The sequence below is a fragment of the Equus przewalskii genome, chromosome 17 (genome assembly GCF_037783145.1).
Source record: "Equus przewalskii isolate Varuska chromosome 17, EquPr2, whole genome shotgun sequence".
Classification (NCBI taxonomy): domain Eukaryota; kingdom Metazoa; phylum Chordata; class Mammalia; order Perissodactyla; family Equidae; genus Equus; species Equus przewalskii.
Genome location: NC_091847.1, coordinates 56,158,916 through 56,180,616, shown reverse-complemented (window position 1 = coordinate 56,180,616; position 21,701 = coordinate 56,158,916). Strand labels below are relative to the sequence as shown.

The 21,701-nt window shown below is 38.9% G+C and overlaps 1 protein-coding gene across 50 annotated transcripts in view; it reads right to left on the bottom strand.

Moving 5' to 3' along the window:
- Nucleotides 1–21,701, bottom strand: part of OSBPL6 (oxysterol binding protein like 6) — a 198,763-nt gene that overhangs the window by 20,486 nt on the left and 156,576 nt on the right. For 13 of the 50 annotated variants that reach the window (XM_070580305.1, XM_008515496.2, XM_070580303.1 and 10 more), the window contains 5 exons: nucleotides 21,003–21,077; nucleotides 15,727–15,892; nucleotides 12,497–12,630; nucleotides 4,325–4,432; nucleotides 2,019–2,156 (listed from right to left, as the gene is read on the bottom strand). In XM_070580305.1, coding sequence (XP_070436406.1) covers nucleotides 2,019–2,156; nucleotides 4,325–4,432; nucleotides 12,497–12,630; nucleotides 15,727–15,892; nucleotides 21,003–21,077 — 621 coding nt within the window. Of the gene's footprint in view, nucleotides 1–2,018; nucleotides 2,157–4,324; nucleotides 4,433–11,686; nucleotides 11,711–12,496; nucleotides 12,631–15,726; nucleotides 15,893–21,002; nucleotides 21,078–21,701 lie in introns of all 50 variants that reach the window. The other 37 variants (XM_070580302.1, XM_008515498.2, XM_070580309.1 and 34 more) reach the window with 5 other exon arrangements.

Sequence of the window (21,701 nt, the reverse complement as noted above, 5' to 3'; positions counted from 1 at the left end):
TTGATGTGAATACTTGGGTACAAGAGCACCTGGATAAGCAATATAAGTACGTGTAGGTTTGTGTTTCTTCCTTAGGGGGGTGTGTGTGTGTATAGAACGGGTTTGTTGATTCCTTCATTTTGGACATGCTGAATTAGAGGTTCTGTGGAGCACCCAGGTGGCAGTGTCTCACAGGCAGCTGGTTATGTGGATCCTGACCTGACTCACTCTCTCTTCAGATCTGTTCTCTCTCAGCTTTAAACTTGAATGTCCAAAATGCTGGTCAAATAACCCCACTGAGAGGTCTGATAAATTCACGATGCCTCAAAGAGAATGTAACACCTCCATGTACCCCTGCCCTCTACCTTCTTGTCCCTCCACTAGGTTCACTCTTCCCCAGGGGGTGGCACCATCTTGCTTGGACTTGTGCAATAATCTGCTTCACGTTCTCTTCATTGCTGTATTGTCAATGTCTGGTGCAAGTGGCATCTGGGCACCCAGTTGGGTGTGCCCCCCAAAAAACTTGGAAATAAGGAAATTAGGTTGCTCTCAGAGAGATAGGCTATAAAGTTATCAGATGATGGGCACAGCCCAGATAATGTAGAGTCAAGTTTGATAGGAAACTCATCGAAGAAGGACAAAGGACTGGTCAGCAATGGGAGCTCAGAAAAGGGACAATCAGAAAAGAAAATGCTGGCAGCATGTCTCCAGCATGGTGGTCCCTGCGGGTGCAGAGACTGGCTCACAGACACAAATACCCCATCCATGTGTCAGAGTATCCCTATGATGGAGACGAAAGCTGGGAGCTATTACACCCTGGCCCCTTCTCCCTTAAGTTAACTCAACTCACGTCTCCTGCTCCCATTCCTTCCTTGCTCACCAAACAACCTCCTCACTAGAATTAAGCTTCCCATGCAGATTTGCCTACAGAGAAAGAGATGCTAATCAGCGAGCATAATTATTTTGTCCATCTGATAGCACCAATTATCACTATGAATAATTAAACCAGTACTCTGGCTTATGAATGGGAATCTGTGAATCTGCTAATGCATGACTTGGGATCTGAGAGGCAGGTGCATGGTTTGGTGTGATAACAAATTCAGTATCTGATACATGAATTCTATTTTACCTTTCCTCCATTATAAAAATGATATATGTTCATTATTTTTTTCTCTTTTCCATTTAATTTTATCTCTAAAATCACTCATACTTCCAAACATCCAAAAACAACTACTACTAACTGTCAGGATGTTTCCTTCCAATCTATTTTCTATGGATATGGAAATAACATTAGCAACCATTTCATTTCCTTTTTGTAAAAATGCAGTACAGATTTGCAATATCAAATGACAGAATTCCTAATCAGCTGTGTGGGAAAGAGTTCTGGCTGCTTCTTCCATGCCAAAAAAATAAATAAATAAAAAAGTCAAAGCACACTTGACTAAATTTCAGTAGAAGAATTAGTTTCTGCAACCTGACCAAGGAAGAGATTCCTTGTTTCTAAGACCTTGCCAAGACGCATGAACACGAAAAGCAATCCAATAAAGCTTTTATGGTAGCCTCCAAAAACCATAATTACCCAACTAGATATGCTAGACACTATTCTTCAAAGCTCAAATTCATGTCTCTAGCAAAGATGTATACATATACACATATATACATGTATATATATACACATACATGTGTGTGCACATGTGCAAGCATGAATAGTGATTTTCTGTTTCTCTTGTTCTCTCTATATTTATTAGCTACATAATCAGCTATTTGGTTACTTGAAATATGAATTGTACAAGAAAGTCAAAATAAGCTTGATTCTTTCCTTTTATTCATCAAATTTAAGAGGAATATAAGTTGATGTCCAGAAGTGCTTAGTGCTCAGTAAATGGGAACCAATATAGTTTGCATGCTTTTGGCTTTTTGCTACAATTTGGACATCTTACTATGATGTTAAAAAAAAAAAAAGAGTTCCATAGTCTTACTCTCTTTAACTCAAACTCGCAGTCAGAAGTAGTTGGGGTTGACACATCAAGGAACCTTACCTCATTCTCTGATGAGCTTGCAGACAGGAGTACCTCTTGCGCATCAAAGAACTCAGAGACAGACTCTGACATGGACAGGCGGCTCTCATTGGCTACTTGCTGTGACAGGGGGAGATTGACATGGATTTGCTCACCAGCCTACAGAAGAGAGAAGCATACAGTGTAATTGTTATTGGTGTAAAGAATAGCTATTTGCTCAAATTAGACCGTGATGTACTAGCCAGATTTCTAGAGAAATTCATACCATATGTTAAGAGTGGTGACCACAAGTAATTTTCACTTGCAACTCAGTAATGACCACAATGTAAGTTTCCTTCCGATATGTCTAAAGAATCCAAAAGGCATAGTTGGAGGATGCTGGTACCGTGACTTGATTTTAAATCTACGCTCAATTGATACCAGGTAGAATTTAACAGATTGAGTCCCTATCAACACCCTGAACTGACTGTGGAGTCAAGTTCATTCTCATATACTAGGCCTGTCATTACTAGCTATACTTAACCAGTACACTCAACCTCAAGAAGTATTTGTAGAAACCACTAAAGATATGCTAAGAAAACAATCTGTTAAGACTAATTTTTGAGATAGAATATATAAAAGTCATTTTCCAGTTTGATCATGAATTTTAGCCAATGAAATATATGACTAGACTATTGAACCTTATTCCAACCTGTATTTTTATTCAGTAAGTGATAAATATTGTTTTCCAGGAAGCTATTTAAGTTTCAATAAGAAAAATATGTGAGAAGTATAATATACATATATATATATATGTATATATATATATATTCTAGTACACGTTTCAGGTTGAAAAGAAGATTCAAACTGAGAATGTTAACTAATTTGTAAATGATAAAGTTTTAGAAATACTTCTAGATTCTGAGCAGTTGAGTGAGCGCAAGTGTCATCAGAGATCAGGGGACCCATGGAGGTGAATGGACATAGGGTGGGTAACTTCAATCAAAGAGAAGCTGTCTTGGGGTGGTATTTCCTAAGCAGTTAGATGGTAAAACCCTTGCACCTGTAGCTTTCTAGTAAAATGTATGTTTTCTGTGTAAATATGACCTTAGTATTAGTTAAAACTCTCACCTTGTTACATGCATCACTGTATATAAAACCTAATATTACTGTCAAAAAGTGTAAACTCTCATGGCTATAAAATAATAATTTTATAAAGGGTTATAAACAGAATTATACATTTAAGTTTAGATCACGTACTGAATGTTCTCCTATCTTCTTACCATTTCTTCAAATATTCTTCTGAAAAATGGAATAATAATAGCGCCTACCTCAGAGGGCTGTTGAGAGTGTCAAATGAGATAACACATGTGAAATAGCACAATGCCTAGCATATAGTAGCGTTCACTTGACATGTGTTAGTCATTAATTATCATCATCATCATCAGTAGTAGCTGTAGCAGCACCATTAGTACTATCTTAGCAAGGTCAGGTGGCTTCTCTCCTTAGATAAAGTTCTTTTTTTGTTGCTGAGGAAGATTCACCCTGAGCTAACATCTGTTGCCAATCTTCACCTTTTTGTTTGAGGAAGACTGTCCCTGAGCTAACATCTGTGCCAAACTTCCTCTACTTTGTATGTGGGTTGCTGCCAAAACATGGCCACTAATGAGTGGTGCAGGTCTGCGCCCAGGAACTAAACCTGGGAAGCTGAAGGGGAGAGCACTGAACTTAACCACCAGGCCATGGGGCCACCCCTGAGAGAGGGTTTTTAAAACAAATCTTAAGAAAACTTTTATCTAATGAACATTTCAAACGAAGGTTGAGACAGACAGAAAATTCAAAGCTGGGGTATATATAAAGTAAATATTCAGTGGCATCATGTGAGCACAAGAACAAATAAAAACAGACACTGATCAGGGCTGGCCAGGTGGTGTACTGGTTGGGTTTGTGTGCTCTGCTTCAGTGGCCAGGGGTTCACAGGTTCAGATCCTGGGTGTGGACCTACACATTGCTCATCAGGCCATGCTGTGGGGACATCCCACATACAAAGCAGAGGAAGACTGGCACAGATGTTAGCTCAGGGACAATATTCCTCAAGCAAAAAGAGGAAGATTGGCAACAGATGTTAGCTCAGGGCCAATCTTCCTCACCACACACACACAAAAAAGTAGACACTGATCACCAAAAATAAATGATGTTAAGCTCAAAGAACACTGAACTATCAGCAACACAAATATTTATGCAGGGACTCTTACTAACAGTGAAAGAACTGTATAAAAATAAACAAAAATATGCAGATTTAGATGCTATAAAATAAGTACTGGACATCTATTAAAAATGAGTCTTACCTCATCGGGGCTAGGAATAATATTTACACTGACAACCTGATCACAAATAATAGATTCTGAATGTATTCTGTTCAACCGACTCCTTAGTTCAGCATTCTGGTTGAGTGCCTTAAAATGACAAAAATCGCACATGTAATTTCAAATTAAGCAAGCACAAAACAGACAAAGCAGACAGGTACACTTTAGACAACAAAGTCTAGGATATTCTTAGCTGTAACTTTTGGAGTCGTCATAGGCCAAAGCCTACTAGTAAGAAGGAAATAAATGGCTCAGAATTAAGGTATTCATTTTTTTGTAATATAAGACTACTACTTAGTAGGTTAGTGGGTTCAAAGAGTTCATGGGTTTCATAAAAATGATTCATGACATTCCCTCTCCCTTAGAGTTGGGCCCATTATCTACAAGTCCCGTCTACCACCAGATATATATTACATTTTACACTCTGGGATAAAACTATTGATTCTTTCATTTTCTTTTGTTTTAGTTTCTGGAGTTTGGGAGTTGTTTCCAAGCCAGATGGTTATCTTAAAAGTTATTTGGAAATGGAATGAACAATGAACTGGCTTTATAGTTTATAGAATTATATTTTAGTCTAGTGACAGGAAATAGTTGTACTTTCATTTTCCTGGAGCACATAATTAACACATACGACAGTGTAGCAGAACTAAGTCAAGTGCAGGCCAAAAGGTGCCTTCACTCAGCAATGCAGACATTGAAAAGCATAATGACTGTAGCAGAGAAAGGAAACTAAGTTATCTGCATCACACTACTTTCAACACACTCTAAGTCAGCATCAAATACCATCTGCTATAACAGTTTAGTGTGTGTGGCGAGAAGAGAACAGCTTTACATAAGATGGTCTCCCTACCGGGGCCCTGTGGACAAAGGTGCCTGCGTCACACTGATGCACAGGAACATGTTCCACATGCGTGATGTACCTAACTGGAATTACATCAAGTCTCAAGTAAAAGACCGTTGTGAGGACAAGGCCCGGTGAAACGCTGGACAGCTCCTTTCCCTCCCGTTAAAGTCAGCAATTAGTAGATGGAAGTGAACGTGTCAGAGAGTGGAAGATAACATCAAGACTTACGGAAGAGGGCATCTGCCCCAGGGAATGGGAATTCTGCTTTCTTCATATGGAATCAGTGAATACAGTAAACTGACACATATACAAATACCATAATTATAACTCTGTATCTATTAAAAAATCCAGGATAAACTACTGAGTGGCTAAACTTCACACTTGCATTGAGCAGGGCACAGCTGTTGAGCATGGAGCACAGAACACGCTCTCTCTCTCTTCAACTCAGCTTTTGCTTTCGGAGGAGAAAATTGTTCACTTGCAGCTTTTGGCTTTTGTTTAAAGTCCTAAGAACCAATTTGTAAAATATGTGTAAACTATAACACACTTGGTCTGGTGGGACGTGAAGCACTGACGGATTAAATGTGGATACAGGGCCCACAGTCATCACATTGGTGGCCAGGAGGAAATATGTGCCCAGTTCTCTGAGAAAATGTGATTTGTTAGTTAGAAAAAAGGTGATTGCTGTTTTAGTAAACAAGCCACATGCTTCAAAGGAAGAATCCGCATATCTTTACATTCTGCAAAAGTGCTCAGGATCATTGTTCTTAGAGCAAAATCTCAAACACTTGGAATTTGAAAAAAAAATACTGTTTTACTCCTATCCTTTGTGACTACTATCTATATGCTTATTTGTTCTTTCATTATTTCTCTGTCCACAGGTATACTGAAAGCTGTCTTAGTGATTGACATAATTGGAACCAGACATGTTTTGCTGTCTTGGAAGTAGGAGGCTTCATGTAGGTTGTTTGATGGTTTGAATGGCAGAATCACAGCCTTGACCTCAGGGGTTCACACAAACCTCAACTAATGGTTCCTCCAAAGTGACTGCACCTTCTGTTGCCCCTGGAACAGAACTAGCAAAACAACCCCACAGAGACTTGACGGCAAGGACAAGTAATGGTTTTCCTCAGGGTGAGAGTTATAAACACAAGTTTGCCATTTATAAGAAAAGCTGTAGAACGGTTTGCTCCGGACATTTAATTCTCGTTTAAGCTCTCATCTCGTCCAGTATTCATGAAATGTGGTCCTGCCTACAGGTGTGTGTAAAGGCATACTAGGTAACCTCTAGCCATTGATATCAACAGGGAATGAGCTAAAAGTTTAAAAGGAATATTTTATTAATAATATATATGCGGTGGTAGAAAAAAGGTGTTACATAGCACAAAAAAGCATGGAAATAAATACTTTCCCAACTTGGGCAACCAGAGTGGCAGAAAGTGTCAGCAGACGACTGAGCATGCAGCAGCCCGTTTCTGCACGTCTTACCAGGGCGGCCCCTCTTTTTGCTTTGATCCTACAGACTGTTTCTGAAGTTTGCTACAACCCAGTGCTACAAGCTTTGTGGTGCACTGCTCTCAGGCAGTGCTCAGGACCACATTTATTATTTCCCTCCCTGAAACTCAACTATTTTCTCTGTAAAAATATCATGAAAGCATCCTTGGGAACACTGAAGAATATCGGTGTTTTCAGTGAAACGATGCTGTTTGTGATAATTACCATGGAAGAGCCCAGATAGTGGCAGAAACAACATACAGAGTGCACCCAAGGAGCATGAACAGTGGCAAAGCAAGGAAAAAGGAGGCAGGTCACCAGCCACTCGTGCCAGCCAACGAGCAAGAAAAGCTATGGCGACGTGTCAGAAATGACACTGGTCTATCACTGGTGAGCTCGATCTGCATTAAAAACGCTCCACAAGGTATGCTCATTTCTCCAACGCCTCGTCCCTCATATACATTCAAGTCTAATATATTCAAGAAACACAAAACTTCCGTCCCAGTCTATAAAAGAAGTTACCATCTGAAGATCTGAGCCAGAATCACTTCCCAAATCCCCACCTCCTTGGCTATTAACTTGCATTCATCCACCCAGGCAGACAACGGGTGAGAATTTACGTTAGACTGGGTGAGACTCGGGCATATATATATTACTAAATGGAACTGTGGGCTCTGGGAAGGAAACACGGAAGGAAGCCTGATGGCCAGAGGAGGATATGAAACATATGGCAAGATGGAATCATCAGAGACTTAAACCCTTTGAAGAAAAGCAAAACTGGTTCCAAAGGAGTGAGAGAATGAGCATGGAAATGGTCAAAGCTAGAGCTATCAAGAACCAAATCCTGGGTATCTCTTAAAAATCACCCTGTTTTTTGATTTTAAAATAAATACATACTATTATAGTATATTTGGAAAATGCAAAAAGTAGAAAAATATTTTTAAAAATTCATACCTTACTATCCCATCAACCAACTGTTGGTAGCTTGGTATATTTCTTTATAGTTTTTTGGGGTATGCATTTTTCACATTATTTAATGAGTGCATACTTTACATCCTGTGTCTGCCACTTATTCTTTGCACATAAACATTTATTTTATGCTGCAAAATCCTTAAAAATATGATTTTAATCGTTGAATAATAAGCAATTATTTCCTATTATTGAGCACTTATGCTGTTACTGATCTTTACTAAAATAAATAAAGCTGCCATGAATGTTTATGTGCATAATGGTTTTCTATATTCAGCATTTCTTCCTCTGACTAGACATATCAGCCATGGACCAAAGGGTCAAAGGATAAAATCTTTTTAAGGCTTTAATAAATATTGCCAAATTATGTTCAAAATGACATCAATTTGAATTTACTGGATAGCTAAAAATAGACGTAAAGGATTCTATGAAGAATATCTTTGTACAGAACAAATTTGGCCAAGTGTCAGGGAACTATGGAATTCAGGAACAAACAAATACACTTGGAACTTTCATCCCAACACTGAATATTTATTTTGGATATGTGAACTGCTGTGGGTAGGAGGGATGGTAAGTACTATGATTGGGATTTTAATTATGCTACTGAGTACCTTCAGCCAATTTTTTGCTGACATTCCCAAACATATCACACTTCGTTGATTCTAAGATGCACATTTTCTCACACATTTAACACTTGTGAAGCACTGTGTCAGTTTAATTGACAGCAGTTACTTTCTTTCTTAGTAATGTGCAAAATTGTGGTACATCTAACAATGGATGGTGCATTGATTTAATGAAATATAGTAATTCTAGCTGGAGTACAAGAGTCATATTCTGCTGCTCACATTTGTACGGACCCAATATCCACTGCATTTAGCACAAGCTGTGCACAAATTCTGGGGCTTAAAATCAAACTAGTAACAGTGACAAAGTGTAATGTATTCAAGACAGACTCAAGTCAAGTGGAATCTTTTATCATCAATAGTAATCCGGGATGCTAGGTTACTGTAGTCTTATATACTATTTGATTTTCGTGTTCAGGGTACTACATGAAATGGGATGTGAAATTATAGCTGTTGTGAAATAAAGTCATTCATAAAGGAATAGATGCCACATAAAATGCCTTGTCCTATAGGCTCAAATCCAACATCTATGCTGCTTCTCAGGTGTGAAAGTTACTTTTAAAGTTTCATGGAGGTAAAATAACAGAATTATGTGTGTGTTTGTGTACATATAGATCAGGGAAGAAGTATCACTTTAGAAGAGGAATTCATTATACTGTTCAGTTGCAAATTATTACATGCCCAAGGCAGGTAACAATTTATGCTGAACATGTAGTGAAGAATGCTAATTTCATATATTTTATATGCTGTGTGCCTTCTAAAAGGATGATGGAATTTGTCAAGTTAACATATTTAAAAGCTTTATTGAAAAGCAGCATTTTAACCATTAGACATATATCAAACATGACATACAAAATTAAAAAATGTGCTTCAAAAATGTTAGCTAATTTAAGAAGTTATTTAAACACAATCTCTCTCTCCTTCCCTCTCTGGGGGGCCACTCAACTTGGTAACCGGTCATTAAAAAAATCTGAGGTTTTAACTGATGACACTTGAATATGGACCAAAGATGTCTTTAGGCTACCTGAAATCACACTATAAGGTGAAGTTATGTTAATATAAAAAGATACGCAGAACAATTGTCTCAATGGACTCAAGCTATTTAGTGTCTTGTTCAATCCCAAGTGCTATACTAAAAGAGGGAAAATGAAAATAGAGTTGGCCAACCGCTCCATCAGTTAACTGTTTTCCATCTTCAGCGTCTCCTTATCTGCTGGTTCCTTCCCCTCATGATACAAACGTGCTGAGATGACTGGAAATTCCAAGGTTGACTTTCAGTCCATGTATCGTTTGCTGCTAGATTAGATTCTGTTAACCTTTTCCTGCTTGTGACTATCTAAACTCTTTACCCTTGATCTCAATAGTCATCGCTTTCTAAATTCTTCCGCTGCTTCCCCTGAGTCTCCATTAAAGGATCTTTTTTTTTTTTAAGCCTTTCCTTTAAATATCAACGTTCTCAATAGCAGTACATTGACCCTCTTTTATTCTGACTGAAAACACAATTTATCAACACCAAAACTTCACTGATATACTGGGGTATCCACATCTTTCTCTCTAGCCCAGACCTCTCTCCTGAGCCCTAGATCTGTATCTTTCATTCTCTGTTGGATGTCCCACAGACACCTCAGTCTCCACAAAAACCACTCATTATTTACCCTTGACAAATCAGCTCCTCTTGTATTTCCTCTCCTGGGGAAAAGAACAATCATTTACCCAGCTATCCAAGTAAACAACCTGGAAAGTAGTCTTGACTGTCTCCTTGTCTCTCTCTAACATTCAGCTGATCTCCAAGCCATGCTGACTCTCCCTGCTCAGTGTCTTTGAAACCCATCCCCTCCTTCTACCACCCCTGGCACTTCCTTAGTTCAGGCCTGCATTATCTCATATCATAACAGTCTGTCCAACTAGTTTTGCCTTAATTCCATCCATCCTCCATACTGTACCAGAGTAATCTTTCTAATATACAGAAGTATGCAGTAATATTTCCAATTTCTGGCATTTTCACTTATTAGTTAAAATTCTTTAAGGCCTCCCCATCACTGATAGGATAAATCTACTCTTTTGTATGGTCTGTGATGAGCTGGTTCCCACCTACTGAACTAGCTACTCTTAGATTAATTCTTTGTTCACTTGACGCTTCAACCGCTAGGAACTAACTGCCGTTCTCCAGACACTTCTCTGTTGGTCTAACCAAGGATAGTGATTCCTTAGAAAGGAGTGAACTGTCAGTAAACTTAAATGCCTAAGCAAAAGCTGTGGTGATTTCAAAAAGAGAGTCCAGCCTCAGCACTGATGGGAATAGATGGCCAGTGAGGGTACAACTGGTGCAGTGGGAAGGTACGAATAGACACAAGAATTCACATGAGCCAAAATGCTGTGATAATATATAACTGGAAGCACTGAATCTTTTATCATGTTAGCATCAGGTCCTTCCTCATGAGTTGCTGCTGTCTACTCAGGCCCATTTCAAGGCTTGATTCCTCTGTGAAGCCTGATCTGTGGCTCTGCTCACAGCTCAGGGCCCTCCATTCTTCTGAACAACCAGAGCCCTGGAAATCTGTACCACCCATGCGCCGCTCTGAATGGACTACAACATGGTCCATTTAACTGTTTCCTGTATAAATACTGCTTATCTCACTAATCAGATCATGAGCTTCCTGGGAACATGGCCAGGGCTACTTTTTTCTTGGTGTTCCACACTTTGCACTGTACCTAATATACAGTCAGTTGACCGAAATGAACAAATGAAGAAGTGTTTCAAAATTTCTCTTCATCCTCCTTTTTAGTCCCGCCTGATGCCTCACCCTGGATCTCTATTTATCATTCTCTGTCTTAGCAGCAAGCAAATAAAAGCAAGCAAGCAAGCAAGAAACAAATTTTCTTATTTTTCTTGGTATAAGCTTGTGTTATATTGCTAAGCCCCCATCATTAAGTACACTGGAACATTTAAGGGGACAAGATGACATGTTTAAAAGGTGACATTTGCTTGTTTACCTAAACATTATTTTGATCTTCCGATTCATGATGCTTTCAGAATAATGATTCAGAAGATCAATTAACATGGACTGAGCGTTCAACAGTTACGTGACATGAGAAGAGTCCAGGGCATCCATTAAAGTGTGCTTATGGAGCAAGCCCTCTGCAGACTGCCACGACAGCTGCTGCTCTCAATGCTCATGCTCCCAAGTCCCCTAGTTCTGCACTGGAAGCAGCATATGCACCTCAACTGACAGTGTTTTATGGTGAATGCAGAAACTGTAGCCCAGATAACAGTACTCAATAACATAAAACTTAATGTTGAAAATAAACTGACAGTTCAGGTACATAAAACATGGTGAGACACTTGAAGTCTAATTTTTAGGAACTGAGGGAGACTATCCAAGCAGGAGCTGATCCACATGGAAAACCACTTACCCAGGATTTGCTTGCTCCATCACTCTGATCCAAGGCACCAGGAAGTGAACAATATTTTATATAAACACTGAGTTCTCATATAAAATCACATAACAACATTGAATTCTCAAAGGAATTTTTAAAAATGCATTTATAGACTAATGAAGAAAATATTTCAGAGGAAGAGCTTAGTGTAAGAAAAGCATAAGTGCAGTTTTATAGAATTTTTATTAGAAATTTCAACTTTGATATACATAGGGATTTGATTAGATTGATAAGATTGATATATTGTAATATATAATACATTTTAAAATATGAAAGTCTAGCTTTAGGGAGCATAACTGAGATAGGAAGAAAATCCTAAGAATGCAAATCAGAAAAAAAAAAAGGTAATACTAATCAGTAATTTTCAACAGATTAAAATATATTCTAAGTGGGAAAAAATATTGTGTGGAAGATCTAGTAGATTTTGTTCTATTTAACATTTGATTGAGTATATTACGGAACATACTTTAGACGTGTAAATCATGGATACACACGTGATTCTTTTTTTAAAACCAGGGATTGCCTTATAAATGACCAGCGAGAGGCATTAAAAGTATTCAATCAGCCAAAATAATAATTATACATTTGTGAGCAAGTTTGGGGGATTTACACTCTTACCTGGACATTTTTTGGAAGAAAAGCAATAAAATTTAATACTGATACTGCAATATCTTGGGAGAATTTCAGATGAATGTGCCACCTCCATGACACACTGCCTCCATCCCCATCCTTTACCTTACAGGGTTGGGAATGTGTCATGAGCATGAAACACACACTCTCATTTACCTGAGACAGTGACTGTCGGAGCCGAGCCATCTGTGTGCTGTGGCCTTTATTGTGATCCTGCTCAGAAACCATCTGCTTAAGCTTCTCCTTCTCTATAGCTATGCTATTAAATGCAGACTTCAAAAGAGAATGCACTTGGTGGGGGAAAAAAGTGAGAAACAAAGATTAAATGGATCCACAAAAATATACAAAATTATAAACTTCTCAGCATTTTAACTCATGCATAGACATTTTCTGGAAAGATTATGTTACAGTCTAATTAAAAGTCAGCCTCACAATGGAATCTATCAGAATATCTATACACAGAACAAATATGGTAATGGTAATTCATCAGGGTGAAGATTTCAGCATTTTATACCAGACAAACCAACACAGACTTGGAAGCAGCATATAAAATATCAATATCAATTCTAAATATCAATATTTAGAAACTAATCTATAATTCCTAGAAGGAAAAGGGAACAAGTTTTACTCTACCACAGTTGATGAGAATATTTGAGCAGTTCTGAGTACAATGAAGTCTTATGCAAATCATTTAAAACTATCCAAAAATTATTGCCCAAAAGTGTGCAACCCAAAAAAGAGCATTTCATGAGTCCTGCCAACATAAAACAGGTGGCTGACTTTGAAGTTCTAACCAGTTCTCTTTGAGGTAGGAAATGATTTGGTCTTAAGAACAGCACTAGCATTACTTTCTCAGCCAGAAACATCTTGATGTCAGAAGTGCTTTTAAAGAGAACAAACTTTCAGTTATAAGATGAATAAGTTCTGGGGATCTAATGTACAGTACGGTGATTATAGTTAATAATACTGTATTATATACTTGAAAGTTGCTAAGAGAGTAGATCCTAAACGTTCTTACCACAAAAAAGGAATGGTCATTATGGGATGTGATGAAGGTGTTAATTAATGCTATGGTGGTGATCATTTTGCAACATGTAAGTGTATCAAATCAACATGTCATACACCTCAAACTTACACAGTGTTATGTGTCAATTATATCTCAGTAAAGCTGGAAATAAAATAAAATAAAAGCAATAATAAAAACAACCACCCCTCATTTGTGCATACCTAACAACACACACTGGTAAAATATGAGGCAGTCTTTAATTGTGAAATACAAAAGGGTTGAATTTCCAACTCCTATCTTTACAATAACAGCTTCTGTAATACACAAAGTCTTCTAAAACAGGAATTTTCTTATTTGAGAAAGGTTATTTTCTAAAGAAATAGAAATTTTTAACACAAAACAGTGGCCTGAATTAAAGGGGAAAAATGGCGGGATCACAAGGGACTCACAATCCATTGATTTATATGTTACATTCCAGGCATCATCAATTTAAAGGTAATAACTTGATAGCTGAAATACATTAACCCCACTGGCAGCTCTAAAAGTGGACTCTCACTCATTTGAAACTCTATAATTCTTTCTAAAGAGTTCACTCAATAATCACAGAAAAGCCCTTTTTTTCCTAGCACAGTTGAAAAGAAAATATGTTGTTTCAACAGAGGCTTTAAAATTCTGTTGAAACTTGGATTTCCTGAAAGCCTCAGGATTGCAACCAAATACACAAAGCTTTCCTGGGGCTGCCTTAAAGCGATCCATCTCCCTCTGGAAGCTGTGCTATACTTTCCTCACACATTTGTTCTCTCATTCTACCTGCTCATACAATCCTGCCACCCCATTAGAAGTAAACATTACTGGCCACAAGTCTATGCTGTTATATAAACAAAATAACATTGCTCCAGTCTGATGACATAGTTAGCACTCAGCTAAGAAATTTAATAAAAATGTATTAGGAGTAAAATAGCAGATGAAAGACATTTAGCCTTACAGAATCTCAGTGGAGAAATCTATTTAAAAAAAAGGGAAGATGATTTAGTTTAATCGTTTTAGGACTATGGAATTAAAGAAATATCTGATAGCAAATATCTTTGCTGATGGTTGAGAGTATAAATTTTTGTTGACTCCCCAGAGATGCCCTCAGTGTGCGCCCCTTCTTTTCCTGAGCTGCCAGGCTTTTGAGAATTACGGGGAACACTTGAGATGTTCTATTTATCATGCATTTCCAAGAATATTTTATAACCTATTACCAGCAGCCTCAGGGAAAATAAACGTGATTACTTTGTAATAAGGTGTTAGTGACTGAAAACAACATAATGTATACTTTTCTTGAAGAGATTACGCATTTTAAAAGACAATGCCTGGGAAAGTACTATCTTAAGTCAAAAAATGAATTTGAGCGTCTGAAATTTAAATACTATAGCAATAGGTTGGGGGGGAGTTAATTTGGGAGCTGAGGTTCTTCCTGGTAAGCAGAGATAGGACTGCTCAGTCCACCTACGCTCTACTATCTTACTTCTTATTTGTTTTGCCCTACTCTCTGTGGCTGATGACAACTGAGCTTATGCAAAACATCTTATTGAAAATTTAACATTAAAAAGACTCCAAGGTGGGGTTGATTTCCCCTCCCCTCAAATCTGGGCTGGCCTGTGAAGCTCTGACCCATAGAGTGCAGTGGAAGGGACACTGCATCAATTCTAGGGCTGACCTTGGACAAGACCAGCAGCTTCCATTCCAGTCCACTCTACTCTCTCAGAGCCCTGAGCTGCCGTGGAAAGGGAGAGGGACACAGTTGTGCGCAGCCTTGCAGCCATCCTACCCATGTGCTGGGCATACGGGTGAAGTCGCCTGGAACATTTTAGCCCAGCCTCGCCTCCAGCTGATTACCACTGAGTGAGCCCAGTCAACGCCACGTGGTGCAGAACTGCCTACCTGAGCCCTGTCTGAACCTCTGACCCAGAAACTGTAACCTACAATCGATGAAGTGTTGTTCAATAGAAACAGAGAAAGAGTCAAACAGAATCTGTTTCTTTTTTTCCTTGCTAAGCATAACCCACAAGTATGTATTAAATGATAACTAAAAGATACTGAAAAAAGATGTTGAATAGTAGTGTCTGCTGACCTGCCTACGATAACTCTTTTGTCTTTCTTCCTTCCTCCCCCCTCAATGACACTTTCTTTATTCGGTCAAAACTGTAAACCTATGATGTGTGTTCTCCCAAGAGGCAGGCATCATATCCTGTGGTGTTTTGTATACAGAACTCCAAATAGATTATAAAACATTTAATCTTTCTACCATGACCCATAGATAAGGATAAAAGGGTAAATGGCAACCTCGCATCAAAGAAGGGAGCTTCTCTAAAGGGCACGTGATATTTGTTGTTACCTTTCTGTGCAATTAGACAAAATTCTTCTTGAAGCTTTGTATAATCCGTTGAACTTTCCAGAGGGTCAGTGAGGTGGCTAGGGGGAGTCTGAAATTCAATATCTGCACAAAGGTTGGGGTTGGAGGAATGCAAGCGGACTGGTGACATGGTAGCACTGAAAGGAACCTGAAAGGGGGAGATACAAATTATTAAAGAGCAACAGTACATTGTTCCACATTCTCTTACATAGAAAAGACCTCTTCCCTTCTTCAAAATAATAGATTCCTGTCTAATGACACACTTGGGGACACCCAGTGCTCTTATTTTGCAGGCAGTTGGGGTGGGAAGGAGTCTCATTTCTCATAGTTGACTTAGTACTACACTGATTCACTGACATCTCACTGTCACAGGCAGAGACGACTACAGAATGACAGGACGAAAAGGCGTAATCCCAGATAAGCTTCAGCTCTCAACCCACAGTTGTATTTAAAAAATTACTGGCAGAAAACAGTAACTGGAACTGCGACGTAGCTGACCTTCTCTTACAAAGTCTGGGTACTCGTGTCAGAGGACTTTTTATGCTCAGTTCTTTCTGAGCCTGGAGCAGGAACTTACAGAACAGGTGAAAATTCAAGAGGTGTATATACAGAAAGACTCACTTGCTCCGTGGCCATTAGATAAAACATAAAGTTTAACAGTACATATAATAATGGCTTAAGAGACTCGTGGTTAAATTTGAAATTGATTTATTAAAATATATTTGTAAATGAAATACATATTATATAAATTACTATAGTTTACCTTTGCATGTTACATGCAACTCTGTTACATATATGAACATGGCTTATAAACTGGCCAATACTGAAAATCATTAACTAAAAAAAGTCATATTACTATAGGTTTTCCCAAATGGGTAGAGCTACTTACTTGCCCAGGATGGATCTGGGCTAGGCTTGTGATGGGTGGAGGCAAAGCACCTTTCCCATTACAAATGCTATCAGCCAAACATTCTTGGAAAACGAGAATACCAATTCCTCTTGTAAATCAGATCACCAGTAACCGCCCCTAATTCCTACTGCACAGATTTTCATTCAATTACCTTCAAGAATCAGATTCTTAGACTCCTCCACAAGGTGAATTTTGTATAAATTAAAGGATAATTCACACCCTCTGTCTAACAAGAAATATGCTGTAGGAGAAAGGAACCAATATCTCGTCTGTTGTATATGTATGTCAGAACCACTTCCTTTTTTTCATTTTTCGATTTAGCTTTAAACTTCATGACAGAAAAAGAGAGGGGATGGTGGGGGGAGGGAGGCAGGTCCTCCATAGGGACACTGGCTACACTGGGCTGACAGATGTCAACAGCTTGTTTATCACATCAGGATCAGAACCCCTAGCTATTCCAGAAAAGAGATACAAAAATGGCAGATAAGCCGTCTGAGAAAATGGAGTCCTTGGGCTCAATAATTTGCTGGAATTCTGTCCAGGTAACTTTGTGATAACGATGACTGAAGTCTTTTGGGGATACCTATAAAGGAACAGGATTTATGTGGAAGAATTCTTGAAGATAGATAAAGGAAACTTCTGACCTTAACTACAGTGATGCTAAATCCAGAAAGAGCAGTCAGCCCATAGCCCTCTAGAAGGGGCAGAGAGAATCCACGGAAAGGTTGGTGGAGATGAGGAGGTCATGGGGAGAGACTGTGACTTAAGGAAATGGGTAGACCAGGGAATTTTTAGAGTTAAGGATCTGGTTTCCCAGTGGAAGGAACTAGAAGAGAACTTTAGAAAAAGAAATGTGGGTGTTTTGTGATGGGGACTGAAATGTGTTGAGGGATAATGGAAAAGGGTTTTATCTGCACTCAGATACCCTCAACACTCTAGGGACTGGCATGGCATGAGAAAGGGGTCTCTTCTTTGAGTGGGTAGGGAGGCTGGGGGAGAGGTCCCAATGGAGGCCACAGTACAGTAAAGGCCCAGGGAGTCCGGTAAAGACCCAGACTTGTCCCTGAGATAACAGCTTCTCAATTAAAAGTTGGGATTAGACACTGAGAGGAAACACATGTTACAAATTTTATTTATTTGTTTATTTTTGAGGAAGACTGGCCCTGAGCTAACATCCATGCCCATCTTCTTTCACTTTTTATACGTGGGACACCACCACAGCATGGCTTGCCAAGTGGTGCCATGTCTGCACCCAGGATCCAAACCAGTGAACTCTGGGCTGCCGAAGCCGAATGTGCGCACTTAACTGCTCTGCCACGGGCCGGCCCCTATGTTACAAATTTATATTTTGAACATAATGCAACCGTAGATTGGCAATTAAAACAGTAAAAATAATCTCGTATATAACCTACCGGGAAAGGGATTTGGAATGCTCTATTCAAACTGCAATCAGATAGTTCCTTGGGAAACTGAAAACTAATTTTTATATACTTCTGCCTGAAAATGTTTATACTGATAGCTTTTTTGTTAAAAGAAGTATACGGAATGAGTTGTTTTAATTGAAGAATTCATGAAATGAAATTGAGAATACAAACTGAAATGTATTAATCTAACTCTAACTGAATATCTCTTCAGCCTGGGGACTTTTATTCATCAATTTGGGTATTATGGGATTCAAAAACTTAAGCGGTAACTAGGTTCTCTTGTCAGTGATGGTTGGAGCGGAAGCTGTCTCCAGCTCTCAATGTTTGTACCCGAGAACCTTCAACACTGGGCGCAGCCTTTACAACCTGCTCAGGAAAGAAAGCCGAGGCTTCCTGAAATGCTGTGACAGGGAGGAAGGCTGATCCCGGAACATTCTGGTACCAATAACTGCAGTTTGGAATGGGGATGTTAGGAGATGCTTTAACACCTGTCTATAAAGAAGTCAAAAGTGAAGCGGATTGACAGTGGAACTACTGGCACTGAAATTTAGCAACTGTAACATGAAGGAAAAAGAGAGCACACAACAGCAGATCTAAGACAGATACTAAGCGGATACAACTCAGGGAGCCAAGGTGAAAAGTCCCCTGCTGTTCTTACTCTGCATTACCTACTGGGATCCTTGCATGGAGGACTGATTGCACTGGGACTCTCGGGCTTCTGCCAAGGGAGCGGCCAGTGTTTCCCTCTTTCCAACCCCCTATTCTGTTGGGTCTGGCTGATGTTGCAGGTGAACCATTCTGGGTGCTAGTGCTAATAATCAATAAGAATAAATCTTTGAAACATCTCCTTGGGTGAGCTGTTCTTTGGGAGCAATCTCAGGTGCCTGAGGCACCTGAGTGGGCAAGGAGAACAAGCGACTACAAGTCATTTGGAAGGATTCTAGGTAAAAAGCAGCTAGCAGGATGGAATAGGTTCAAAATGTGTGGGCTGACTTTACTGTTGGGAAGAGGAAGGACTAGGAATTAAGGGGACCACTGCACTAAAAGAAAGAGGGGAGCCGAGTCACTAGCAACAGGTCACTGAGATGTGGGTGAGGGGGCGAGGGAAGCAGGTGAGGGTGCTGCTAGGTGCTGCTGTGCTCTGGTATGGAGTTAAAGCTATAAATCCCAGAGGGTTTAGAGCACCCATTCCCTCTAGTTATTCCTGAATACATTACTAAATGTTGCCAGCCTTTCTCACTAGATACATCTAAGTTATTCTTAACTTTTGTGGTCACAGCTACCCAGGGAGGTGGGCATTAATACTTTCCTCTTTCAAAGCCTTTCCTCTTCTACTCACAATTTTAAAAAGTCTAAACCCATTCTATTCAAAGAGGTTCTAATCCCAGTTTTATTATATTTGCTATATGTATCTGAAATTAAAAAATAAACACAATCACTTTCCTGCATGCCATCTAGGCAGTATATTATTTGAGAAAACATTAGGATTTTCATAAAATGGTTGATCTTTTCTTTCCATACTGAGATGTTGTTCTCTCTCTAATAATCATCTGGATTTCTGAATTTTATAAATGAAAGATTACATTTAAGAATTATTTAACTGATTTTCATGCATCTATTGTCATTATCTGTGACCATGTCAGTGTCATATACTTTATTCACCTGCATCTGGATACATGCCTAAGATATACACTAACCAGGAAATCAATTTTTAAAATTTATTTTCTTTAAATATTCACAAAACTGTGAGTTTAAAAGTCAGTTCCGTAATAAATTCAAAGTCACTGGGTCATTTCATAATCAGAAATAATTCTGTCTTTCAAACAGTCTAGCTGAGCACCCAGACGTAAAGCAAGAGTCAGTCACTAACCATGAGGCAGAAAACCAACAATCCTCACACCAGTATCCATTCTCCTACAACACAACCAAAACTTTTTCGTAATTTTTCAGCAATTCTAGTCTTAAAATATATTCTACCACTAGCAAGAGAAAGACTAAGGTTAATTCAGGAAACGTTACTGAACAGCCAAAAACCTAACATCCATGATTGCTATGAATCAGTACTCTGTATTTTAAAAAGTTTATACAATGTTATGATTAAGCAAATATTACGATTTACTTTTATTCAGCAAAGGGTTCCTGTATTTACATATTCTATTTTATATTCCACATGGACAGTTCACTATTCTAAACACCTGCTACTCAATTTTAAATTTTGGTTTATACCCTTATCTATCTCAATACTTCCCTTATCCTCCTAATATCCATCCTCTTTTCTCTTAAAAAAAAGCCAAAGCAATATCCATATATGGATTAAACACCACTTAACTTTGTGATTTTCTCCTTTCTACATTATATTTTCTGATTTTCAGCTTACTATTCTTTCCAGAAAACAATTTTCCCTGCTAAGCCTAATTTGGGTAGCCATTTAGAGATGACATCAAAATTCACCTTTTCTTACCCTCTCATTTCTTTATTCTCACATCCTTTTCAAATAGTCACATTGCTACAAAAAAAAGCACAATTTATGTCTGTAGTGACATGACTTTTCTTAGAAAAACAAAAATCAGTTAGCAAAGGTTCCAATGTCAGTATGGCAAAAAAAATAACAATATCATTTAAGGAAATCCCACACCATAGGGAGCTACACTCAGTTTCACAGCCTTGAATTTACATTACCTCTCACGCTCATAGTCGAATAGAGAACTGGACTATGTAACAGTTTTCCATTGCAAACACGAATGCCCTGGGTGACTCCTGACATGCAAAGACAGCCAGAGAACATGCGAAAGCTATGCCAACACAGGAGTGGGCTACTGATGATGCCATTGCATGCCAGAGGCACCATTAGAACAGGGGAGGTGACACTGGTACACAGTTTCTCATTCTTATTAAACATCCACTTGAGATTGAAATCCACTCACTGTTGTAGCCACTGCTGCCGCTAGCCTCTGCCGGCGCCGACTGGTGCTGAACTGGCCCTTCGCAGATGGCCCTTCCTGACAGTGAATGAAAGAGGAGGGAGGAGAAAACGGGATGGGAGAGGAGAGGACAGGATATTGGAGGATGAAAGAAAATCAGACAAAAGAGAGGGAGAGTTTTTAACGGAAGTTGACTTTTCCTAAATCTTAGCATTGAAAAGAGCTCGAAGGGGCATTCATGCTGTGAGAAAAATTTATTATCCTCATCACAGAACACCCAAACACTTAAGTCTACTTGCTGAATATAACTCCCACCCCAAAGGGCGATGGAAAGTTATGAACTGATGAATAGCTTGTGATTTTAAGGTAAAATAAATGTGAATACCGTTTTATTCATGCAATGTCATGGTATATGAAGTCAAAAGGCATTCAATAAGTGGAAGCAAAGAAAAAATAAGTTCAGGAGAAAGTGGTCAAATAAATAATACACAAAGGATAAAGCTAACAGGTTGTCATGAGAGCCTCCTGGTGGCCAGGCAGAATTTTTTTTGTTTCTTGCTGGGAGGAAAAAATAAAGGAAGGCTACTGGGAATCTTCAAGTCCCCATTTAGTCCCCTATGATAAAGCTCTCGGGGATTCAACATGAAAAATGTGCTGGGATTTTCAGGTTGAAGCATTTTCCAAGGAGGAAGCTAGTCCTCA